At 36.6% G+C, this 25,759-nt stretch overlaps 1 protein-coding gene across 1 annotated transcript in view; it reads left to right on the top strand.

Annotated features, from left to right (window-relative positions):
* The window catches only part of CPLANE1 (ciliogenesis and planar polarity effector complex subunit 1), a 58,961-nt gene that overhangs the window by 5,368 nt on the left and 27,834 nt on the right, over window positions 1–25,759 (top strand). The window contains exons 7-29 of the mRNA XM_079330114.1: window positions 116–219; window positions 361–543; window positions 1,902–2,151; window positions 3,132–3,284; window positions 4,544–5,301; window positions 7,602–7,786; window positions 8,676–8,756; window positions 9,597–9,761; window positions 10,475–10,648; window positions 13,566–13,794; window positions 14,020–14,153; window positions 15,672–15,889; window positions 16,143–16,307; window positions 17,321–17,459; window positions 17,796–17,905; window positions 18,949–19,110; window positions 19,283–19,391; window positions 19,755–20,061; window positions 20,495–21,422; window positions 22,599–22,762; window positions 23,699–23,832; window positions 24,398–24,480; window positions 25,283–25,351. Coding sequence (XP_079186240.1) covers window positions 116–219; window positions 361–543; window positions 1,902–2,151; window positions 3,132–3,284; window positions 4,544–5,301; window positions 7,602–7,786; window positions 8,676–8,756; window positions 9,597–9,761; window positions 10,475–10,648; window positions 13,566–13,794; window positions 14,020–14,153; window positions 15,672–15,889; window positions 16,143–16,307; window positions 17,321–17,459; window positions 17,796–17,905; window positions 18,949–19,110; window positions 19,283–19,391; window positions 19,755–20,061; window positions 20,495–21,422; window positions 22,599–22,762; window positions 23,699–23,832; window positions 24,398–24,480; window positions 25,283–25,351 — 5,004 coding nt within the window. The remainder of the gene's footprint in view (window positions 1–115; window positions 220–360; window positions 544–1,901; window positions 2,152–3,131; window positions 3,285–4,543; window positions 5,302–7,601; window positions 7,787–8,675; window positions 8,757–9,596; window positions 9,762–10,474; window positions 10,649–13,565; window positions 13,795–14,019; window positions 14,154–15,671; window positions 15,890–16,142; window positions 16,308–17,320; window positions 17,460–17,795; window positions 17,906–18,948; window positions 19,111–19,282; window positions 19,392–19,754; window positions 20,062–20,494; window positions 21,423–22,598; window positions 22,763–23,698; window positions 23,833–24,397; window positions 24,481–25,282; window positions 25,352–25,759) is intronic.

Here is a 25,759-nt window from a genome sequence, read left to right on the forward strand (position 1 = left end):
CCATAATTATGTTAGCAGTACACAAAATATAATGCATAAATAAGTAGTAGAGGTTTTTCTACAATAATGACATTTTGATACAAACATTTATGATGTCTTTATTTTTTCTTTCTAGGCAACTCAGGTTTTGTTTTTAAACACCTTGAATTTTGTAACTGTTTCGGGTAGTCTTAAAGGTTGTAGTAGCAAGAATAGCATGACCTCATCCAGGTTCATCAGGTCAGTAATTGATGCTGTTTCTGCTGATGTTGGGGGTCTTTTGGTTTTGTGTTATGGTGTGTTTGTTTATTTTATAACTATCCTAACCTCTGATGCAGAAGTTTGATAGAGAAAAAATATTTTTTTACCTGCCCAATTTAGATCGTACTGGGTTGGCGATATGAGTTGGACTCCTGATAGCCTTTTCTTGGCTTGCATGTTAAAACGTGGATGTTTGATCTTATTGACATGTATGGGGGAATTGGTGACCTTAATTGCTTCTGGATGTTCTGTGGAATTTGGACCAGCACAGTTTATTCCATTTCATCCACTAATAACATACAGGTAAAAGGGTTTAAAAAGGTTTATACATTTCTGTCTGCTGATCTTACCTTATTTCTATCACGTTTATTATAATTTTGCATAAATGTTATCTTTCAGATTCATTCTTTTGCTTTTCATGTGTCTTTCCAATATCTGTTTCTCATTCATAGTTCTCTTCTATTGCTTATAATGCATTTGTCGTGATGGAAATTGACATTGTGACAATGTAAGTATACAAAAAGTGGTTTGTTTTCCTAGAAGTGTTTGAATTTATTAGTAATTAAAACTAACTTATTTTTATTATATAAGAAGAAATTAAACTTGCAGAAGTAATAAAAGTGCAAGTTTATTTTAAAATCCAGTGCTATTTCTCTGCTCATTGCTTAATTTTATGTGAAAAACCTGATGTAAGATATTGTAAACAACATATTTGCATGGACAAAAAGTAGTTTTTTAAATGTTGCTTTGGGATTCTCCAGATTTAAATTCTGAGAGTATGCTGCTGGGTGCATGAGAGAGTAGAAGGACATTTCATAACACACTTGAGTATAAAGTGAAAGTAACACAGTCTAAATAGAGAAAACCAAAGAGAATCTAAACTTATTTTTTTTAAATCTGATTAACTTTGCATGACTTAAACCAGGTAGTGTGTAAATATAACAACTTGTTGAGACATTCAAAGCAGTATATTACCTTCTTACACTATCTGGTTGAAAAATAAGACACTAGAACGTATTAAAATACATGAATTATGATGATATATTGAATGTATACAGATACTTTTTTTTCAAATAAACACAATGTGGCTAATATTAGAATACGTGTATAACATAGTTTTCTGAAACTCATGAGGGATTTCTGTATTAGAAAGACCTTTTCAAAAGAGAAGACTTAAGCGTTTATAAAATCTTGTAGTTGAATATCTGAACTGATGCTGAAATCATAAGATTCAGATTTTCAAGGGATTTTTGTTTTCATATATGAGTTTCTTAGCCTAACTATTCAAATTTCATCTTCAAGCATTTGTCATATGTAATACAAGCCAGAAAGGAAAGTGTTATATAGAAATTTAGAATCTAATTATGAAAAAATACGGTTACCATTAATGAAATAATAAATGGATACTGAAAGTATTAAAACCATATCCATGGTTTTAACTTGATGTAAAATGAATTTTTGTTGTAAAGTAGTGGCATCTTGCAAGCATAAATAGTGTTATCCAGAGTGCTCATCCTGCAAAATTGTAGACACTTCTCTAGGATTCTGTAGGGATTTATCTGGATAGTAGATTGCATGGTGTTGCATGTTCTGAAATTATTCTGTTCATAATTGTTACATGTGAGAGTTGCTTCTTGATTTTTGATGTATTTCTGTTTTAGACAGCACCACTCTTGTTGTCGAGATTCCAGCCAGTCTCTTGGTTCTTCAGATTCTGAGCGTGACCTCATGAGACAGAGATTCTCTGTTGCTTCACATCCAAGACTACCCTACCTCATCGTCTCTGATGGATACATGATAACACTGCTAAGATTTCCTAGCAACTTTTCACCATCAGGATTTATAAGATCCCTTTTGCTTGATTCAACCCAAAAGCTTGAAAACATCCGTCAGAATTTGCTGAACTTCAGGGTAGGGTTATGAACTCTTTTGTAAGTTTTAAGTAAAAAATTTCATGAAAAAGTGTAAATTCTAGACTGAGTACCTTTGAATTACTACATTAAGTGACCATGTTGATCCTCAAAACAGTGAATACAGATTTCCTGAAATTTTATTCCTTTGATATCTGGGTGATATTTCAGGAAAATTTAGTGAGTAGAACAGTCTGAACTGTCACTGTACTATTTTTCTGGAACTGTAAAAGAAATGGGTATTTTTATATCTGTAGAGTTGACTGGGGACATTGACAGGCATTATGCTACTCTCATCAACTCACTGTTTCAGAATGATACACAAAGAATTAAATCCTCTATAACTTAGTCCCTCTGGTACTGCATACTGGGTCTTCAGTCAAGGGTGGCAACTAAAGCTTAATTAAAGCATTTCTGTTTAATTTTCTGTCACTTCTGAATTAAGCTAAATCTGGGAGAAGGGAATCCATCAAAGGAAGAGGTCCTGCAACTATTGCTGACCACGTAAGATATAATAGATAATTAGTTCAGAATATTTGTGCTTGTTGATAGAATGCAGCTTCTCTTCTCATTCAGTTTCTATTCTGATTTTTAGAGAAGTGAGTATAATGGTTTTCCTCCATAAGCTAGAATACTGAGTGAGGATTTGAGGATTTAAAGAGATATGTTACTAGTAAAAATGCAGGAAAACCATACTTACAGGCAAATTTCTAGGTCTTTTTCAAGCATCAAGAAAGCAGATTCTTTCAAAATTATGCAAACGAAGGTTGTCTGCTGTGAGAGAATTCTGCTTCCCCAAAGCATGGTGAAATAGTAGTTTGTTTCTGTGCAGCAGATGCTTGCTCGCCTATTCTTCCTGTCTGTCTGGGACTTTTGAACTGAAGCTTTTTGTATCAGTAGCCAATTTAATTGTTTTGTTTAGAAAGTGTCTGTCTTGTTAGAAACTGATAATATGTTTCCTGTTATTGTTATTTCTTTTAGTGTAAAGGGAGATCTCAGTACTTACGATCACTGTTGTCTTTAAAAGCTAGTCTTTTAAAACAAGTTCAAAACCAAAGTTCTGTCTTTTCCACCATTCCAAGATTTCTGGAGGAGGACACAACAGAAATTAATGAGAAAGCCATGGATTTACTGGTATTTAATGGCATTTTTCCACTTATGATTGTGAATTTATGTAAGTTTAAGGTATTCTAAAAGGAAATAACAGTGGTTGTTTTAAAAAAAGTAATAATGGGTTAATTTATTCTAACTAGTATTTTTAAAATAATTCAATATTCTAATTTTCTTTATGGGCATGAGGAATATGCTTAGTTTCTCAAACTGATACTTGATTTTTATTTTTAAGCAAGTTATATCATTCAGCATATTTTGACTTGTTGAAGAATATCTGCCAGTGTGTATATATATATATATATATATATATATATATATATGAGTTTATTATGTTCCAATACATAGAATGGTTTGTGTTGGAAAAGACCCTCAGGATCATCCAGTTCCAGCCCCCTGCTGGGGTTTGGGACAGTTAAACCAGATTTCTCAAAGTGCCATCCTACCTTGTCTTGGACACTTCATATGTAGGGCAGCCACAGTTTCTCTGGGCAACCCATTCCAGTGTCTCAGCACTTCCAGAGTAAACAATTTCTGCCTAATATCTTATCTAAGCCTGCCCTCTCTCAGTTTAAAACCATTGCCTCTTGTCCTATGACTGTACTTTCCATGTAAATAGTCTCTCTGCTATAAGGTCTACCTGGAAACCCAGTACTTCACTTTATATTATAATGTTAGCTATTAGATATACTGGGGCTATAAACTATTTTAGTAACAGTTTTATTCTTAATAAATAAGATACTTATCTTTATCCTGAGTTTTAGAGGATTCTTTAATGGGTTCCAAAATCTGGATTTGTCTTTTGGAAGAGTGGCCCTGTGATCATAGTTATCGAAGAAGCTTTCCCAAATATGTTTCATGCTTTTGAGTTTTGGTTTGTTCTTGAAAGCTTTTGAGCTTTAGTTGAGTGACTTTTATATCTTACAGGTGTCTGGCAAAATCTCTGTCATGTACTCTAGGCTTAATGAAGGGCAGGGTTTCACTTTCTGGCATGAAATCTACTGCTGTATTAGCAGTGTAATTTTATTGTTAGGTAATTTAATTTCTGTCAGCCCAACTGTTTTGCAAATAACGATATTTAATTTGAGATTGAGATGAAACTGCAGCTTATTCAATGTAGCAGCATTTAAGCAAGGTAATAAAGCATGAAAATTTCATTAATGGGTCTGACTAACTGGTGATTCTTTGCAGTCTATGTGCTCTCTCTTGCTCTCTCTCTCTCTCTCTCACTCTCACTCTCAAAACTTGAATTAAACCATTGATTTTTTGCTTGTCTGATTTAGGACCATGAAGAAGAATCTGATAATGAAAAACAGTTTTACAATAGCCCTTCCAGCTTCTATAACCAAAGAATCTATTCATCTGTTGGTAAAGCTGATGAAGGCTACTTAGAATTTGCATCAATGTTTGATACCATCCATGCAGAAGATGATTTTGGAGAGAAAGATAAATCATCATTGGAACTATATTCCATTCAGAAAAACCTCCTTGGTGCATGGCAGATAGGGATTTCAAAAAATATGGAAGAGAAAGATGAATTACTGAATTACACAGTGAATTGCATTATCCATTTTTTCAGCATTGTTCAGTTTGTGAAATGTACTTTGCTAAACCAGGATACATCTTTAAACAAGTCTATGAAGAATACTCAATGGATGCATTGTGTCCTGAAATATTTCCAGCAGTGTTTGACTGTCTTGTACTGGCATTCAAGAGCCAGTGTGACTGGGCATATGGCAAAGCTGACATTAGAAACTTTAAAACTGATGCTTACACAGCAACAAGATCAGTTATTCTCAAAAAACCTTCTGGCATGCTTCTGTCTTTTGAAAATGGTTTCTCACACCCTAAGCAGAGTGTGTGTACTACAATATGAGAATTTTTTTGCGTCTCCTGACAGTAATACTCTTGTGGAACTTGACTCCCTCACTGTGCCTGTTTTCTTAGTTCTTGATGATGATACTACTCAGCAGTTCAGCTCACTGAAAAATCTGCTTAGAGAATATCCTCGAGTAAACCATGATGCAAAATCAGAAAAAAGGTATGAATAAGTTTTGCATGGGGAAAAATGTACAGCAAAATCAGATTTTGAAAAAAATGTACAGCAAAACCAGCCATCACAGGTTTATGAAAGGCAGATCCTGCATGACCAGTCTTGTGTTATGTGACAGGTTCCCTACTTGATGTATGAGGGAAAGGCTGTGGATATTGTGGATATTGTCTACCTGGACTTCAGTAAAGCCTTTGACATAGGCTCACACAACTTTCTCCTGGAGGAATTGGTTGCTTATGGCTTGGGTAGAAGCACTCTTTGCTGGGTTAAGATGGGCTAATGGCTGGGCCTAGGAAGTGGTGGTGAGTGGAGTTAGACTCAGCTTCAGCCAGTCACTGTGGTGTTCCTGAAGGCTCAGTATTGGGGCCAGCCCTGATTAATTCCTTTATCAGTGATCTGGATGAGGAGATCGAGAGCACCTTCAGTCAGTTCACAAATGACACTAAGTTGGGTAGGAGTGTTGGTCTACTGGAGGGCAGAAAGGCTCTTCAAAGGGTCTGAACTGGCTAGATTGATAGGTTGAAGCCAGTGGTGTGAGGTTCAACAAGGCCAAGTACCAGGTCCTGCCCTTGGGTCAGCAACCTTGTGCAGCACCACAGGCTTGGGTAGATTGGCACCATTGGCTGCACATGAGCCAGTGTGTGTGCCCAGGTGGCCAGAAATGGCCAATGGAATCCTGGCAGCAGAACCAGGGAAGTGACTGTTCTGTACTTGGCACTGGTGCAACAGCATCAAGTCTTGTGTCCAGCTCTGGGCCCCAGAGTATCTGAAAGGGTCAAGTTGGACCAGACTGCCTGGAGAGGTGGGCTGTCTCCATTCCTGTAGATGTTTAAAAGATGTGTAGCTGTGGTGTTTAGGGACATGGTTTAATGGTGGCCTTGGCTATGTTAATGGTTGGAGATAATGATCTTGAGGCTGTTTTCCAACCTAAGTGGTTCTATATGATGAAACGAAAATTGTATGTGTTAAAGTATAATGAAATATCTTTTTAAGATTTTTCCTGCCTTTTACTCTATCGAAAGGCATGATAAACAATTAAAGCATACAGATTAAGGCTCAGACCTATAGTTGAATATAGTTTGGTTATGGTGACTAAACTGTCACTGCAGATCAGTTTGGAGATAACTGGTGACACGAGCTGACACCAGGCCAGGTAGTGCAGCATCAATCCAGATAGTGAAACTTTAGATGCTTTAAACTGTCCCTTGTCCATTTCACTCTTTCCTAGTTGCAAACTCTATGAAGCACAAGTCTGCTTATATGCAGTATATCAATGGTGCCAGTTTAGTCAGCAAAGTTTTTATTCATTATGGGTGTGGTGTATCAGAGCAGTAAGAAAAACCCATTTTAGAAACTTACTAAACTTTCGGAGCTATTTCTTCCATATGTATATACTTAACTGAAGTGTGCTGTTCAATTTTTGGAAAAGTATACTGTTATCACTGGATCTTTTTCTGTACTGCTAAACTGCAGTGAATCAAAGTGTGGTATACACATGAGCAGGTTTCTCCTTTCCAGAGATTTAGAACCCAAGTAGCATTATAGCTCATTAATTAATTCCCACAACAGTAAAAGGTATTTGTTCAATGATCCTTAAATATAGTACTGTGTTCACTGCAAATCTGATACGCAAGTTTAAGTTCTCTCAGAGAAGATAATTGTGTTCCAGGTGCTGAGCACTGTGCACTATGTGTTTATCTGACTCTATGTGTTAATTGTGAACCTAGTAGTACTTCAAGATACAGATGTGCTGCAGTTTTGTGCAAGCTTTTTCAAGTCTCTAACAATGTATATTCGCTTGTGTTGTTAAACTTATTATGTATCAGAGCTGGTACATCTAATGGGGCTGCATGAGGCACTGGGGACTTGCCAGCCCTAAAACCGTGCTCTGCAATCTTGTTTTCTTCTCTTCACTTTTCTGCATTATGCTTCAATTGTTTTTTAATCAGTGTTGTTTATAAAGATATCAATACCTGTTCTCAGGTTTTTCTGAGATTACTTTGTTTCTCTGGTGTTATCTAGCAAGGGATTAATTTTGGGGATGTTTAGGTTCTTAAAATAGATTGCTGTGCTTAAGAAAATTTGGAAGAATTAATGTTTGTTAGTCAAAAACAAGGCAAAGAGTGGTTCAATTCTTTGCTTCACTGAAGTCAAGAAAGGAGTTGATACAACTTAATTTTCAGGCACATAATACAAAATAAAACAACGTAAGAAATTGTAAGCAACAATGTTAAGTAACTTTGTTAATTCTTGTTTAATTTCATAGTATTGTATTTCTTTAATTACAGGTTGACTGTACTATGGCAACTATTGTATAAAAAAGTGATTTGGTATCAGCTGCAGCTGAAAAGAAAAGGGAACAAGAATGCAGAAGAGGCTTCTGTTGTCTCATTGCTTTTAAGTCATATACAAGCAACCATCCAGTCTTCAGGAGTGAAATTAGAACAACATCTGAAGGTTAATTCTGTATCTGGTTAGTAAAAATATTGATTGAAAACTAGGAAAATTAGATCCAACTTAACAATCAATAACTGACCACAGGATTTTTAAGAAATGAGCATTGAGACTTCTCTTAAAATTCTAATTATAATTCTGTCTTAAATACTTAATAATACATACTGGTTTGTCTGTAGATTGTAATATAATCTTAGAGCCTGTCAAGCTAAATAAACAGACTGAATTGAGTTCAGTTTGCTTTGAGCCATGTCCTAAAGAATCTGAATGGAAGATTTTAATTCTCGTCTCCTGTGTTGTTCCTTCTGAGGTGGATGGGCATCACAATGTGTCTCTTATTGGATTTCTGTGTAGAAAGCTTGTTCACTTCATGTGGTCATAGTGGGCATGAGCATGTTGTATTCACAAATGTAATATTCAACTAAGCATCTAAATGAGTGTAGCCTAAGGTACTTGGTAATCTAGCATATTTTTTTTCCAAAAAGTATGGAGTTGTAACCTAATTTCTTATATTTTAATGTCTTGTGTTCTACCTTCCTTCTACTTCTACAGTGCTAAGCTCAGCTTCCCGTTTATGTCTCCCTTTGCAATTCTGTTTCCTTGCCATGTTCTTGATCTCTCTCCTTTAAATGACAATTCTACTCCTCTTCCTACAGCATTCCTACCATACATTAGCTGCTCCTGGAGGAGAGCTGATTCATTACTTGTCCTGGCAAGGGGTGTTCCAAGTCATCTTCTCTCACATGCTCAAAACTTAGACATAATTGTAAGAATAGAAGTTTACTGGAGGCTCACATATTTTGGTCTGGTTTCAGTAAATATTTGATGCTGAAATAAGAGCATATATATTTGTAACTGTGAAAGCAAATATGTAGAGCTTTTAATTTGTAAATATGTGACTTTTATAGGCGAAGAGCAGTTCCTTTTAGGCTCGTACAGAGAATCTCTGGACATTTGGAAAAGATCTCTTTGTGAACTCAAGGCAAAAGGTAAGGGATAAAATCTTTGAGAGTGGAGGAGGTATGTTTTGAATAATTTTATATTTGTGACTCTGTTTGCCATTCAAAAAGAGGGCGTGAAATGCCTAAAGGATGCGTATTTGCAATTAAGATGAGATGAATAGATACCAGTCAAAAATTAAGTCTAATTGCTCCCTGAGAAAATTCTGTGCATTTCTATTTTAATAAGAGGGCTTTCTTGTGATTGTGAAGTACGTGATACAGAAAAGTTTTAGATGAATTTGTGAGCAAGAAAGAGACAAAGAAGAACAGATGAACAAAAATCAACTCCTTTAGTAGCTGTAAAATTAAAAGAATTAGTGTTTAGAAAGTAGCAAACTTATGTCAGGAGCTTTTGTAAGAGTTGATTTGAAACAGATATACCAGAGGTTCTTTCCAGGCATCATGAGAAAATTTTCTTCTGGTTATTAGAATAAGGAATGCTTTACTGAGGAAAATTCAATGTATTGGAGGCTTGGTGGATGTCTAAGCAATTCCACTGTGGTTCAGGCATTATTTTCTTTGAAGGCTAGGCTTCCTTCAGCTCTCCTTTGTGTCTTAACAGTTATGCATAGTATTGTTTTGATAACTGCCATATCTCTAGAAATAAAAATGTTGTGGCTGAGCATTAACTTACTAGGGACTTAGAGGCTGTATAGAAGAATCATAGCCTAAAGTAGCTGCTTCTGATTTCTACTCTTCAAAGTGTATTGTTTATGTAGATGTGTTTCTGGAGAGGAAAGAACTAGTACTTTGATTTGCTGCATCTGTTTTTGTGTTTCTTGTCTGTCTTCCACTTGGACTTCTACCTTTTTTAATCTTTTAATACAGGAGGAAGAAGAGCGTATTTTCTTCAGCGTAGATACTATCTTGCAATTCTGTATTGTCACCTGTATCAATATAACATGTGTGAAGCTCAGGGACTCTGCGATCATCTGGTAAGAGAGGTTCTGAGGCGATCACAGCTCTCCACAAGTCAGATGGAAGGATTTTCTGGTATGTTTACATTGCCTAAAAGTGTGGTAAGGTATGTTGAGTGTTTGAATAATCTAGTGTCTAATTGCTGTGCCCTCACATGCACACCTGACAGCTTTTGGCACTTCTTGCTTTACACTGTTTTTAGTGACTTTTTCTGATCCTCGGATGATATTTGAGCTGCACTTGTTGGAATATGTATTTAGACAACTCTGTGTACTAGTCACCTGTTAAATAATTCTAGACTCAAATCCTCTCAAAGAAAGACTTTGAAAAACAAAAATAAGGGAGAAAATAATGTGATTTGATTTTATATTAATTTAACTTTTTTGTAATACAACATGAAAAAATTACAGATTTTAGTTTGGTCACCAGTCCTAATTTGACAGTTTTTGCAGATGCTTATAAATTGTTTTTTGTTACAAAAGTTTAAATATAAGTGAAATCTGAATTTCCAAGTTTGTACAAGCAATTTCTTGACTCAATGCAGGTCTGAATTTAGATACTAAAGGCTATCTCCAGTTATTAAAAATGTAGTATATGAATCTTCCTATATTGGTATAATGTATAATTAATTTAAAAGATTAAGTTCTGTAAATTCTGAAAGCTTGACAAGGAATTATGTAAGTTTGCTTGTTTTAAAACAGGTTTTATAACCTGTGATTAAATATTTTTAGCATTCAAATTTAAAATAATTTTCCTCATAATGTTGAATTCGATTTTCTTATTTTTAGATACCAAGTATTTTCAGCATGAACTCTGGATGATAACCAGCATTCATACTGACACTGCCATGGCCGTGATTCAATCCATGGCACGATTCATGGCTGCTTATTTCACAAAGCAGCTGCTCTATATCTTTCCTCCCCACAATGTTGACATCCTTCACCCACTTCACATCAAACAAGGTATTTCCTGTACAAGCAGTTCTAGTTGCTTAAATCTTGCAATATTTTTCGCATGTATCAATGATGTCTGTTATGCTTTAGCTTGATGATCAAGTTAGCTTTTCAATGGAGTAGGAGACAGAAAAAAACTGTAAGGATGTCACAAAAAAACTGATGCAGTTTTTGTTCCAACAGATAGGATAATTTAGGTTGGAAAATACCTGTGAGGTCATTGTGTCCAACCATTAACATTGCCAAGCCCACCACTAAACCATGTCCCTAAACACCACAGCTGCACATTTTTCAAGTACCTACAGGGATGGAGACTCAGTCCTGGGCAGCCAGGTCCAATGCTTGACAACCCTTGTAGAGAAGCAGTTTTTCCTGATATCCAGTCTAAACCTACCCTGGCATAACCTGAAGCTGTTTCCTCTTCTATCACTTGGCACTTGGGAGAAAAGATGGATCCCAACCTGGCTACAGCCTGCCTGCCTTCAAGGAATTGTGGAGTGATAAAGTCTCCTCTGAGCCTCCTTTTCTCCTGGCTAAACATCCCCAGCTCCTTCAGTTGTTCCTCACAGGATGTGTGCTCCAGACTCTTCCCCAGCCTTCTCTGGACATGCTCTAGCACCTCAGTGTCTTTCTTGTACTAAGCAGCCCAAAATTGATCCCATCATTCAAGCTGACCTCACCATTACTAAGAACAGAGGGACAATCACTACCCAAGTCCCGCTGGCCACACTTTTCCTGATACAAGGCAGGATGCCCTTGGTGTGCTTGGCCACCTGGGCACACGCTGGCTCATGTTCAGCCACTGTCAAGCAGCATGCCCAGGTCCTTTCCCACTGGACAACTTTCAAGGCTCTCTTCCCCCCCACCCTGTAGTGTAGCTGGCGGTTGTTGTGATCTGACACTTGGCCTTGTTAAATACCATACAATTGTTCTCAGCCTGTCAATCTAGAACCCTCTGCAGAGGGTTCCTGCACCCTGTCATAAAAGGAGATTGGTCAAGCAGGATCTGCTTTTTTGCATCCCTGCTGACTGGGCCTGATCCTGGTTACCCTGTATGTGTCTCATGATGGCTCTCAAGATGATCTATGACTTTCCCCTGCACCACATTCAGGCTGACAGGTCTGTAGTTCTCCAGACCCTTCTTCCAGCTCTTCCTGTAGATGAGTGTCCCTTTTGCCAGCCTCTGGTCAGCTGGAACCTCTCTAGTGAGCCAGAACCATGGGTAATGATGGAAGCTGGCTCAGTGAGTACTTCCTTTAGCTCCCTCCATACCCTTTGGTGAATCCCATCCAGCCCAGTAGAATTACGTGTGTCTAAGTAGTGTATCAAATTGCTGATAATTTTCCCTTGTAGTGGGGTCTTCATTCCGTTCCTCATTCCTGGCTTCCTCAGGAAGCCATTCCAGCTCAGAGAGCTTGTTATTCAGAAAATTGGTCTTACTATTGAAGACTGAGGAATGAAAGGCATTAAGTACCTTAGCCTTTTTATCATCCTTTGACAATTTTGCCTAGAGATTTGGCTCTGACTTTGATCCTCTCAAAAGAGATAACAGCAGTCCTCCCAGAAGTGAGATAACAGCAGTGCTGAAGAAGTACTGAATTGAATCTGTGGCCTGGTGTGACCCCAGCTGAAAAGGCAGAGGAAAACATTTTTTGGTTATCTGACAGTCAAGGTCTTGCAATCCAAACCCAAATACCATATTGTCAAAGCAAGCGGGAATGCCGTGTTGGTTGGTGTTGGACCCAAGTAGTACTTGTTGGTTTAAGTCCTGCTACTCAGCTTTTTTCTGAGAATTACTGTTTATTACAGTGAGTAATTTCAGATATATTCTATCTAAAGATTTCCTTTGATAGGGAATTTTTATTTTTAAATTTTATTATTTTTCAAATGTTTGTGGGAATAAAGATTTCTTTGGAAATATTTTAGGTACTATATCAGTAAGTTCATACTACAATGCCACATGTTTTTTACAATATTAACTTATTTTGATTGATTAGGTTTTCTGGAGTGTATTTGAATGCATTGTGTATTTTTAATGTTTCTGTACTACAGTATGCACTGGTATCTTCTTCTTTCTTCACGGTCTTTTGAATGCTTTATTTGGACAGCTTTTAAGATAAAACCTACAAATAAAACCTTGATTTTAATACTTGATTAGACAAAGATCAATGTACATGGTGGGACAATTGGGGGTAAAATTACATTTTACAAGCCAGATTAGTGTTAATATCTCCTAAGTAATGCCTTTGTCTGAGCAAAACAGAAACTGAGAGAGACAAGTAACTCCTTAGAATTCATGTTGATAGCACCTCTCCAGGAGAACCAGGAAGCAAAACCTTGAAAAACAAATCTAAATGTCAACAAAGGCGATACTAAGTTCATCTGAAGTTTGTTTCTATATACTATCCTAAAATCAAAGAATCACAGAATATTATATACTATTCTTTCTCAAAAATACATTTTAACATTCTGTCTTCTACAATAAGTGCAGAGTGTACAAACAATGTGGGTACACTAGGAAAACTCTAGGAATTTCCGTTTATCTCAGGCGTATCCTCTGGCATATCTTACATATATGAAGAATATTTGCAAATGATCCATCAATGTGATTAAGTCTTTAAAGTAAGAAGTCAAAGCCACAAGTTTTACACGTGCTTTCATATGCACATTATTAAGCAGGAAAATAGCCTGTTCTGAATACACTCTTGAATACACTCTTGAATACACTCTTGAATACACTCTTGAGCTGCCATTGCATAAGCTTTTGCTGCTGCAGATGCACTTCCATGGTGTACCTCTTACAAAAGTAAATTAATAGCAAAAGCAATTCTACACTGAAACTGATCCACAAGCAATACAAACAAATTAATTCATCTGGTAGCATGAAGATTTATGCAAACTTTAAAATGTGCTTTTCATGTCACAGACTTACCTCCTCGTGTCATTCCACTGCAACACTGTTTGGTTGCCAGAGCTGTCAAGGACCAGAACCTTTCATCTGTGTGGACAGCGGAATATGCTCTTGATTTGTTCTTTATTGGTGGACTCATTCCAGAAGCTGTGTGGTTAGCACACACACTTGGGGACTGGAAGCTCTCTATTTCAATTGGTCTGGCCTACCAGCTGTATTGTCAGAACTCTGATGAGCTCTTAAGGTAAATTTGTAATTGTAATAAGTATACTAAATTCTGTTATATAGTTATTTCCATGAAGTTTATTGTGACAAGCCATATATATTGCCTCAGAAATTTATATTCCCATATTCCTAGTAGGTGTTATGATTAGTTATTTTGGCATAGATGTTTGTTTAAGGGACCTCCATTGGATTATGTATGGATATTACTTTGTTACTCATGAGTAGTTTCTTGTTATACTTTCAGAATGAAAAGACCAGAGTATCACCTGCCATTGAGCTTATTACCAATGCAGACTTTTCAGGAAAAGTTACAGTCTTTGTTAGGACAGCCAGCAACTTCTGAAACATCAGGACATATTAAATACAAGAAGTTCACAGGTACTTCAAATGAAAAATAATTCTGGTTATTTTCCATGGTATTTGGCTACATATTCAGTGTTACGCACTGTCTGAGAAAAACAATTGCTTTGTTTTCTCCAGTGTGTTATAATATATTCAAACACTTCAAATTCACAAGTGTGTGTGTTCTGGCTTTGATCATTCCAGAAATGGAATATATTACCAATCTTGTTTTCTCATTTGTATTGTCCAAACCTTTATATGACTATATTTGTTATTAACTTATTTGGAAGAAAACTCAATCTTCATTACAATTACTAAACAAAAAAAATTAATGTGTTAACAGTATGGGAAGTATAATCACATTTGAAATTAGCTACAAGAAGGTGTTTAGTTTTGCCTTTTCCTTTCTGATGAAGTGGATCCCCAGGTCCAGCAGCTAGCAAGGCTGAGAATGTATTCCCAGTGGTACACAAGCACACACAGCACCTATATACTGGTCACACATGGACACCTACAGACCTGCTCACCACTCACACAGGTAGCAGCCTCTCCTGTTGGCCAGGGGTGAAGGTCCTGCATACAGATACACACTGTACAAACAGGTATCACTCCAGTAGCTGGGCCAGTGGCAAGACCATTAGCTGAGTAGATAGCCAGCAGACCCAGTTGCTGAATGTCACGGGTTGCTCATATCTGTGTATGTGAGTCCCCAAAGCCCTAGCCCCTCTCTGCTTTCTGGTACAGACCCACTCACAAGCACCCTGTACCCCAATCCCCACACACTGTCCATGCATCCCCACAGCAGCTGGCCTGGAGTATACACTCCTGTCAGTATATAGGATACATCAGTGAGCTGGTCTGGGTCCTCAGCCTGTCCAGGTGCCTGACCTTCAGAGTCACACATACCTATGTACACACTGTATTTCTGGCATATGGTCATGGCTCCCTTGGTCTCCCTTTGTCTTGCTCTTAGAGACATGAAGACACACAAGCAGGTCCCTCAGTTGTCTCTCTGGCTGTTGGCCAGGTTTCCACTGGTCCCTGCAGATACTGTGAGCTCCTAATGTAATATTTAACTGCTGAAATTCGCAATGTTAGCTGGGTTAACCTGTCCTTATTTATATTCCACAGATAGTTTACTGGCACAATCTCTGTATTTTATTCTCTTTTTGTCTCAAAACATTTCAAATTCTTGTCAGCAGGTGGATGTGCTTGCTGATAAAAAAGTTGCTTTAGTCATTATTAATAATGCACCTGTTTTTGCCTTCTTGGTAAGAATGATTTGCCAGAATGTTGTGCCAAGTAAATGCCTGGCTAAAAATTCAGTTCTCTACCTAGAAAGGCAGTAGGCTTCATGGTGATGAGGCAAAACTTAAAATTAATAATTGAATACCAGTTTTTAAATGTATGAGATCTTATCCTAAAGCAAATAGATGAGAGCTATCATTGTAATGTATGAATGCAGATTCAGATAACGTAACCTCATGATGTCAGAATGAAGATCTGTGTATTGATTTAATTAATTTATCCATTTCTGGGCTTAATATTTTATAGATCCCATTGAAGAGGAAGATGCAGATGTTATTTACAGTTCAATGCAGGAACTACTGAAAGCAGCTGTTATGGCAGATGTTGATATTCTCTCAGAGACATTTCAGCTTTTGATGGATTCTGCCAAGGATCTTTGCAGAAAGTTTTATGGTTTGGTTCCGGTTGGGCTCTGTCTTCCAGCACCACCATTGTACTGTCCTCAACCAGCTTCTGTCAGTGAAGTAAGTATGTTTCTTGTGAGTTTGTTTGAATGTATTTATGAATCTTTATGAGCTTTATTCTGGTTCCTTTGAACTCATATTTCTTTTTCCTTCCATGTCTGCTCATTTCCCTTAATAGCACAGCAGTGATGAGAAAGTATGTGTGCCTCTGTGTTTTTTCCGTAAATTATCTATGCTATAAACAAGACGGGATTAGTAACAACATTTAGTTGTATGTTCTTTCTAATTTTGGGCTTTGTCTTTGCATTTTCAGGAAGACAGTGATGACATTCTTTTAAAAATGGAGAAAGAAGCCCGCCAGAAAGTGTCGGGAGTTCTTCAGCGAATTATCTTGCTCTTCCGGGCTGCTCATTGTTCTTGCTCTGCAGCACAGTGGTATATTACACAGCTCAAGTGGGCTAGAAAAGTTATGCAGAAAGTAAATATTTAACTTTATATTTTTAACTTGTTTACATTGTAAATGTTACTCATGAGTTTGTGTTTGATGTCATGTTTTGTACAGGTCATCTTCTAGTTTTGCATGTTACGTTCGTTTTTTCAGGAAACCAGAAGTTAAAGATATACAGTGCCTTCACTGTATATACCCATATGCACTTCATAAAGTGTGTTTCCTTTTGGGTGTTTTTCTATACCTACTTGGTAACAAACAAATTAATTTGTTTTTCACCAGAAGAAGAACTTTAATTAGGAGTTAAAGCTGTTATCTGGAAACATGATCCAAATCACTTAGGATTGAATATGTAACAGAGAAGGTAATGCTCACTTGAGGTAAAGGGATCATCTTAGTGCACAGAGCTTCTAAGATCTCATTTTACTTTTATGCAATTTGTTTGCACAGAAGCAAGTTAAGAATAAATCGATTGAAAGTTTTTGTGTAAAATCAATCTTTTCTTATGTCACATAATTATGACACTTAAGGAAGGTTGAGTTGAGAAGGGAGTGTGTATGGCTCTCCCTTCCTGCGACCCCCCTGCACCAGCATTAATGCAGTGATTGAGATCAGGAACTGGCCTGACTGAAAAGTATTTACTTTTGCATGGCCACATGTCTTGTGTTAGCATGGGGAGCTGGTCAGATGTACCGACTGAAAATGAAGGCAAAGCTAGTCAGCCTTGGTGACAGCAACCTGGAGTGCCTTGAACCAGTTTTTCTTGATTGTGGTTTTAGTTCTTTTACTTTGTGTTTCTCTTGTGTTTCATAGTAATCATGAGTACCATTCAAACAAAAGCATTTTTTGCGCCATAGCTCACATTAAGTGTATTCCTTTCAATAAATTTTCAGAATAGTGATTTGGAGAAAATGGACAGTGAGCTTCAGGGAGTTTTACTGATCTTGGCAGCATTCTAATAACTGAGAGGTTGTGCATTTAGTAGTGATACACATAAGCTGTTTTTTATTTCCATTTTGATTTTTTTTTACCTGTTTTTATAGATTCGAGTGAAAGGTTCTCTTCCTTTGCTGAGTCCATTCCCAGAGACTTTGCTTCGTTACTGCAATTTCCAAACCATTCTCTATGGATCTACATCTTCTGGAGCCCATCAGTTTGATGACATTACCTGTAAAATTTTAGGTTTGTATGCAGTAACATAAAATAATTTAGAGCTGGAAAAAAGAACACAGTGAAAATCTGCAGGTGAAAAATAAGCTCTTATTAGCTTGAAATAGTATATTGCAATGTATCAGGAACACATTTCTTTTCCAGCTTTTATGTTACATATGAAATCTCTTATTCTAAAATACTGTTCTGGATTGGGGGTTACATGTTACAGACCTGACAGATGTGAAAAAACATGAACACTAAGTGGGACTAAGGAGTAGTAGTTCTAGAGCAATACTGAAGAATCTCAAGCTGCTCTATTTACTTTATTTAAATAGAATATCACCATATTGCTTGTTTGTATTGTAGGTTGGTTCAGAGAGTTTTGTGCATTATGTTGGATGTTTCATGTTCGTGAAAAATTATCTGACAGCTGTAGGCGGTACCAAACTGCAAGGGAAAATATGAGCAATATCAAGGTAATTGTGCTACTAATATAATAGAGATGCATCTTAATTGCATGAGGCTATGAGAAGAATTCTAAAGATCTGCTGTGTATTTCTGTGGGAACTTGCACAGTGTTTACAATATGAATTATGTATTTGGTGCTATGGAGTAGTGTGCTGTGCATGTGATCTCCATCTTCCTGACAGTATTTCTGTTAGGCTTTTCCTCTGTATTTGAGTCAGAAGAGTTGCCAGGAAAACAATAGCTTTTACACTTGTTGACCCAAGAATTTACTTTCTGATTTGTTTTTTTCTTCTCCCATTAGGTCAAGATATTTTGAGTATTTCCTGAATAACATATACTTAGTACACCAACAATGGGGTTTATGGTGTGTTAAATATACATGGTTGTCAGAAGGAGTAATTAAAAAAGTTAAAATTTAATCATGTTTTCTCTACTTATACCTTCATCAATTGATGTCAGAGGACCAGGAATAAAAATAAAGAAATTACCAGCATATTTGTTATGCATTTTGTAACGTGACCAAGATTTTTCTTTACCAGAAAACACAAGTTTCAAATAAATGAGATGGTTCTGTTTCAAATGGTAGAATACTCTGATTTTTCTGTACTTTGTGTGACAGCGACATGAGATAGAAAATACTGTTCAAAATAAACCAATCCATCTTAAAAGCCTCTTGCAAGGCTTGATTATCTTGCTCACAAGAAAAAAATTATGATCACCTGAAGTCAAAGTAGAATTTACTTTCACAGTTTAGGCAAATCCTCAGGTTTTACTTGTGACTGTAAACAAACTCTTCAGCAGAGTGCTGATGGAATTGTTCCTAAGCTTGTTTAAAAAAAGCTCTTTTTTTCCCTCTTTTTATTGATGTACGTTATGATCCACTACAACGTTGATCTGTTTCCTGGCCTTATATACTACTCTGCTTGACAGGTAAGTTAGAGATTTTTATTTTTTGTGGGCCCGGAAAAAAGCATCACTATTTGCAATGTATGAATAATTTTGCTGAAATATATTGTTCATATTAATTAATGTTTCTGGTGGTTTTTTTTAGGATCTGAATAAGAACGGATATGATGCCTACACAGTTGAGCATTGTCTGAATGCAGTGGAGTGGGCTTGTCGAATGCTACCTTTCTGCAGATTCATGAATGCTGAAGAATTAGTTCAAGATGTAATTTTGAGTCTGCTTGGAGAATTGCCACCAGTACAAAAGGTAAAAGACTTTAAAATTAGAATAAAAGCAATAGAGATTATCACAAGTATTTCTCCTCCTTGGAAAACCTACTAGTTAGATTTTCTCATGGTATAGGTTCTGTGTGAAAAGTCACCTACTTGATAATAAATGATAGCTACTGGAAAATATCCTTTTTTTTGTGTGTGTGTAGGTGGCAGAGATTTTTGTAAAGGCATTTCCTAATCCTGAAGATATAAGAGTTTCACTAAGAGATAAATATCATGGACTTCAGCAGAGACTCAGACACAGTACTGTTAAAGGTAATGTTCATCATTCTTTAGGAAGTTTTAAACAAGCTTTGGTTTTTATTCTCCTCATCAGCATGTGGCAGTACTTTCTTTCGTACCCCATGCAAAACAATTACTGTAGTTTTCAGTTGTACAACTTTGAGTTTTGTGACAAATTCTGTGTTTTCTTTCTGATAAGTCTATACCAGTTGCAGGGTATCATGGCTCTCAAAATGATGATGTTTCTTCTGCTTATCACAATTGAATTTATAAATGGCTCTAATTTATGATTGTAACTGAAATCTAATTCAGTCTGTCTCAATTTGACAGACTGACTTAACTGAAAATTAAGTTTGAAAAACAAGTTTGAAGACTTGTTTTTCTTTCTTTCGGTAGGTCCTGAAAGTGAAGAAATGATGTCTGTTGTTATACAGACTGCTGAAGAAGTAAGGAAGAAGGCCTTGAGACGTGTAGTGAAAAACATAGGCCCTATAGAAATTAATATATGGGAGCCAGTAGAAGAGGAAGCATCAAATGATGAGGAACACTGTTGTGACAGATTCTCACTAGGCACTAGTCTAAGCACAAGCACAGTTACTGATTTTGGGAATCCTCAGGTATATAGTGATGCAGACACGGCAGACACACTTTCTGATGCTTTGCATACTGAAGAAACAAGAGGTCAAACACCTTCATTTCTAAGGTATGAAAAAACTGCAACAGAAAGCCTGTGGTTTAAATTAGGAGAAAAAATAAAAGAAAAAAGAGTTATCTTCTGCTAATTAAGTAATCTCTTCACCAAATATAATTGTCACTATCGTTGGTTTATCAAGTGGAAAATTACAAATTTCCCAAATCTTAGAACAGTATAACAGACAATGTTATATCAGTTAGTATGTGATTAATATATTATTGAAGTGTAAATTACTATCAGCTATGTCTACATTTGTGTATGTTAATGCCTAGTTTCTGTCTATGGATTTTGAATTTGATAATTTGCCACCTATACATTATAGTAATGTAAATTTAGGTTTGTTGGTTATTTTTAACTTCAGTGGTAGATAAGGAATTAATGTTGCTTGTAACTCTTAAAATGCATTTGGGTATTAATGGTTCTTTTATTTATTGTCTTACAGGGGAAATGAACTCCAACAACAAAGGGAAATAGGTAGCAAAATTCCCACACACAAGATAAAAGCTCCAAACTATAAAACAAAACATAAAGACAAAGTATGTAGGAGAGCCATGCTTAATCAATGTAATTTGCCTGTAGTTGGTGCATGGGAATTTGAACGTGATGATGATGAATATGTTAGATTTTTAGAACTCTTTCTAAGTTATGTTCTTGAGAGAGATCTGATAAAGTACAGTGACCTTGAAATTCCATTTCTCACTAGCTTTTCTAGGCTGCTTCAAGAACATGAATTGAACTCACTCTTTTTTGATGTTCACACAACACTAAAACGTCGACAAAACAAAACTAGAAGTGAAAGTGTTTTTAGAGCAGGGTCTTGCTATACTGTCACCCTGGCATCTTGTGATCCTGAAAAAGTGTCTGCCTGTAAAGAAAACAAAAATACTTTGGAAAAGCCAACAATTGTACAGTCTGTTGAACGGACCACAGAATCTTCCGTGCATAATCTAACAAAAGGACGTAAAGAAGGCTTATTTGGTTTAAAATACAAGTCAATATACAGAGCTCAGACTGATAATCTGAGTGTTGCACTAACAAGCCAGGCCTTTCCTAACTATCCTTCCCCTACTCTGCAAACTGAGGCAATTTACAATTATGTTTACAAAACTCTTGATGTAGTTGGTATTGTACCAGCAGAAGAACTGCCTATAGAATTGATGGGCAACCTGAGCAATATTTCAAAACTGCTGGAGTGGATGATCCGATGGTCTGATAAAAGACTGCTCTGTGGTTCCAATAAACGAGATTCCTTAGAAGAGACTCTCCCAATGCGACATGTGAAAACATCAGCAGCAGCTATCCTTACATCTTTTTGGTTGTTAGAACAGTTATGTAGAGACAGATCTCAAACAAAGAGCATAAAATGTAAGGTAAGAAAAGGATGGGATAAGTATCAGTGAAATGTGTGAGTGAATTATGCCATTAAGGAAAAATCATATGCATGTTTTACCTCATAGTTCTGTCCTCAGTAGAATATGGATTATTGATTATTAGCCTTTCTTTTAAGAGTTGCTAAGAAATAGGAAAAATAACAGAAGTACTGAAATTCTGTCAGTAGAAATACTTGACTTGGAGATGAAAGTTCTCTTTGGAAGTTCAAAATATAGGTAATTTATCCAGATAACACATTTTTTTCAATGAATTCCTGTAAATTTGGCCACTATGTCTAGTTTTATACATCATCTTTGAAAATATATACTACTGGAGGTAGAACATGGCAAAACAAGACAAAGAATAAAGAAATAGTTCCTCTCGCAAGAATTTAAGTTCATTTGTCTTTGAGGTCAGTACAGTCTGACCAGAGTATTTTAACTGGTTAGAGACCAGTGAAAAATGACCAGCACTGTTACAGAGATGTGGAGTAGATGTGTGGATATGAAGGAAGAGATTTGCCAGAGGAATCATGTACATATTGCTTTAGTTTATACTTCAGCAACAATTGGATCACTTATCTTCTTTAATTAACAGTACATAGAGTCAGAGAGTATATGAAAGGCTTTGAGGGAAGAGGGTTGTGGGACTTTTTTTAAGGATGCTTTCCTCCAATTTCAAAAGAGATGGAGTTTTTTTCTTACTTTTGATTTGTATTTTCTGGGTTTTTGACTAGTATTTTAGTCACAACTTACAAGTTCTATGCATGCATCTAACCACAGCATTACAAATGTCCTTCTGCCTTTCATACTATTTTCGGTGGTAATTTGAGAGTTCTATATTGTCTGATAAGGCCAAAACTTACTGTATATATTGTCTTGATTATATTGTCATATAGTGTGTTTGACAATTCACACTCGGTTGATACTGAAAAGTCTTTCTTTTTTTTTTTTTTTTTTTTGGTAATTCAGAGGACCATTGCTTCACTTAATGCAAAAAGGCGACAAACTCATGTTTCACAGACAGTTGTAAATCCAGGATTTCTTGGCTCTATAATAAAGAAAAGGATATGAATTAAGCATAATCATTCTATGTGAAAGCATTTTGGTTTTTTAAAAAGTACCTGATACCTTTTTTTTTAAGTAGTGAATTTTGATTATCATTTTTATTAATAGCATCCAGATGATCAATATCTGAAAGAAATTGCATTTCTATCAGAAGCCCAGTCTAGAACAGAGGAAGAACGCAGTATGGATGAAGGCACTTCCACAGTGGCCAATTCTCCTGATGATGTCCAGATTATACAAATCTATGATAATCTTTGTGAAAGAGAGTTGAGGTAACTTTTTTTTCAATCTAAGAACTCTAGTTGGTCATAATTCCTCTAATGAGAAGCCTGAAGAGGTCTACTGTTATGTTATGTGTTATATACATATTAAATTTTGTATGAAAAGTTAAACTTGGGCATATTTGTTACAGCTGCATGAAGCATATTAAATATTCTCCATCAACACATGTACATTAGGTGGAAAATAATGTAGCTTTTGCATATTAAGTGAAGTGTACATGGTTGTTTATAAACTTAGTGATGTGGAAACAGAACCTAGATTTCCAATATAACAGGTGTGATGGTTTCCTTAAAGAATTCAGACAACTTCTCTTCAGTGCAATTTTCTTTGATTTGAGATGAGTGGTTTGCAATGTTTATTTTCCCCAGATCTGTATTGTAGCTGTGTTTGTGTCTCAGAAAAATAGATGGAAAAAGCAGTAAATATTGTATTTGTTAATATCTTGCACTTTCCTGAAGATAAAGAATCCTTAACTGTTTCATCTTATGTTGTAATAAAGAAAAAGATAGATCTCTAGTATTAGAATATATAAAGAGAATGAATTATATAGATCTCTAGTATCCTGAAAATAATCTCTAGTATTTTGAGACATGGTTGCATGTCTTATCTGACAGTTTTCCTGTGAGGGAGATAAATGTAGCCTGAACCAGATGATTTTGAAGGCATAGCACAATTTGTCTGGAAATAGGCTATCTGAAAGAGTGAGTGTACCATCAATGACACTAAAATATCACAGCTAGGCAAAAAAAAAAAAAAAAAAAATTAAGCTTAGTTTAAGTCATAGAGAGAAAACCTAAATGAATAGTGGTTATATCACAACAGTGTTTATTTTAGTTAGGCAGTAGCCTGCAGTCTGAAAGCAGCAGCTTACTTGAAGTGAGCCAAATACTATTTTGTTAATTATATTTTTTAATCCTTATTACCAGAATGTCTGCAAAGTCAAAATATTTTTATAAGAAGGAAATTAATCATGGTAATAATTCTGTGCCTCCTATAACTGAAGACCTGAATAAATTGGGACCATTTGTTCAGCAGGAGTTGGATGTAATATCAGAACAAGGTTTGTTTTAATGGTATATCCTTTTACTATGGTCTGACATACAAAGCAGTAGGAGTTTTGCATGAATCCGATTTTATGTCCCTCTGTTTGTTTAATCAAAAAATGTGAATGTCATCATTGTTCTATTGAAGTTACTTTATCCAGTTTCTATTTTAACAAAATTATATAAATTAGTTTCATCAAGACTTGCAGATAACTTTTTCAGTATGTCACATTTTTTCTGTAGAGATAAAAAATGTATGTTAATATGTTCTATTCTCTCATATGCTTGCATTCCAGAAATATTCACACAATTGTGCAAAACAATTTGCAAATTTTAAGAGCTGAGTGTGCATAAATTATCATATTCATACCTGTTGCATAAGTGGGGGATTTTTTTACCTCTCTCTTTGGGTGCATGCATCAACACTAGTAAGAACACAAATTTTGAATTTGCTGAAGCAACTCTGAACACTTCACTTTCACTAGTGAAAAAGTGGATTCATGTGATCTCCTGTCAGAAGTCATGTAACAGTATTATAATCTATGTAGTTTTCTAATTTAGAATAATTGTGTTTATTTTTAGAGTTCTTTGAGGAGCCATATGAAACTTCAAAGAGCTCCCATAGCTCTGTTGAGATCAGACCTGTAGAAGATCACAGAGAGCAGGCAAGTTACCAGAAAATCATTGGAGATCATAGAAATATTTGGGTTTACAAGGGACCTTAAAACCCCCTGCTGTGGACAGGGACACGTTTCACTAGACCAGATAATCCAGGGCCCAATCCAGCTTGGTCTTGAACACTTTTGTAGATGGGATATCTGCAGCTTCTCTGGGAACCTCTTCCAGTGCCTCATTTCCTCACAGTAAAGAATTATTTCCTAAATCTAATCTAAACTCACCCTTTTTCAGTCTGAAGTAATTCCCCCTGTCTCCTGTTATGTGCTATTGTAAAAGGTCCATCTCCAGCTTTCCTGTAGGCTCCTTTAGGTACTGAAAAACCTGAGGTCTGCCTAGACCTTTCTTTTCTTCTGAGCAACTCCAGCTTTGTCAGCCTTTTCTCTTGGGAAAGGTGCTCCTGACCCCTGAACACCCTTTGTTCTGGACTTGATTTAGCAGGTCTGTGCCCTTGTATTGGGGGATACAGAGCTGAACCCAATCCTCCAGTGGGTCTTCTGAGGACAGAATAGAGGGGAGAATTGCCTCCCTCAAAATGCTAGCCATGCTGCTTTGGATCAAGCCCAGGATATGTTTGGCTTGGACATGCTCTCAGTATTCCTTATCCTGTCCTTGTTTCAACCCTCTGTAGGCTTCATTTTTGTGTTTGATTTTGTCTGGGAACTCCTTGTTCATCCATGCAAGCCTCCTGGCATTTTTGCATAATTTCTTTGCTGGAATGCATGCCTCCTGAGGTTGGAGGAGGTGATTCTTGAATGTTAACCAGCTTTCATGTGCCCCTCTTCCTTCCAGGATGCTATCCCATGGGACTCTACCAAGCAGATTCCTGAAGAGGCCAGCGTCTGCTCTCCTGAAGTGAAGGTCAGTGAGCTTTCTGTATGCCCTCCTCACTGTCCTCAAGAACTCCAATGCCATCATTTCATGGTTCCTGCAGCTAAGGCTGCCCTTGAGCATTGTGATCATTCCCCTTCAGCTCCTCCATGTTGGTCATAATTAGTCCACCATAGTGCCTCTCCTCACTGGCTGTTCTGTCATATGTGGAAGGAAGTTATCATCAATGCTTTCCAGAACTTCCAGGATTGCCTGTGCCCTGCTGAATTGTCCCTTAACAGATACTGGGATGGTTGATGTTCCCTGTGAGGACCAGGGCTTGCAAACATGAGGCTGTTCTTATCTGTGTGTAGAGGACCTCATCTGTTTCATATTCCTAGTTGAGTAGCCTTTTATCAGACCACCACTGTAATGTCACCTGTCCCTGTCCTTCCTGTA

Source organism: Erithacus rubecula (assembly GCF_903797595.1).
Source record: "Erithacus rubecula genome assembly, chromosome: Z".
Lineage (NCBI taxonomy): Eukaryota > Metazoa > Chordata > Aves > Passeriformes > Muscicapidae > Erithacus > Erithacus rubecula.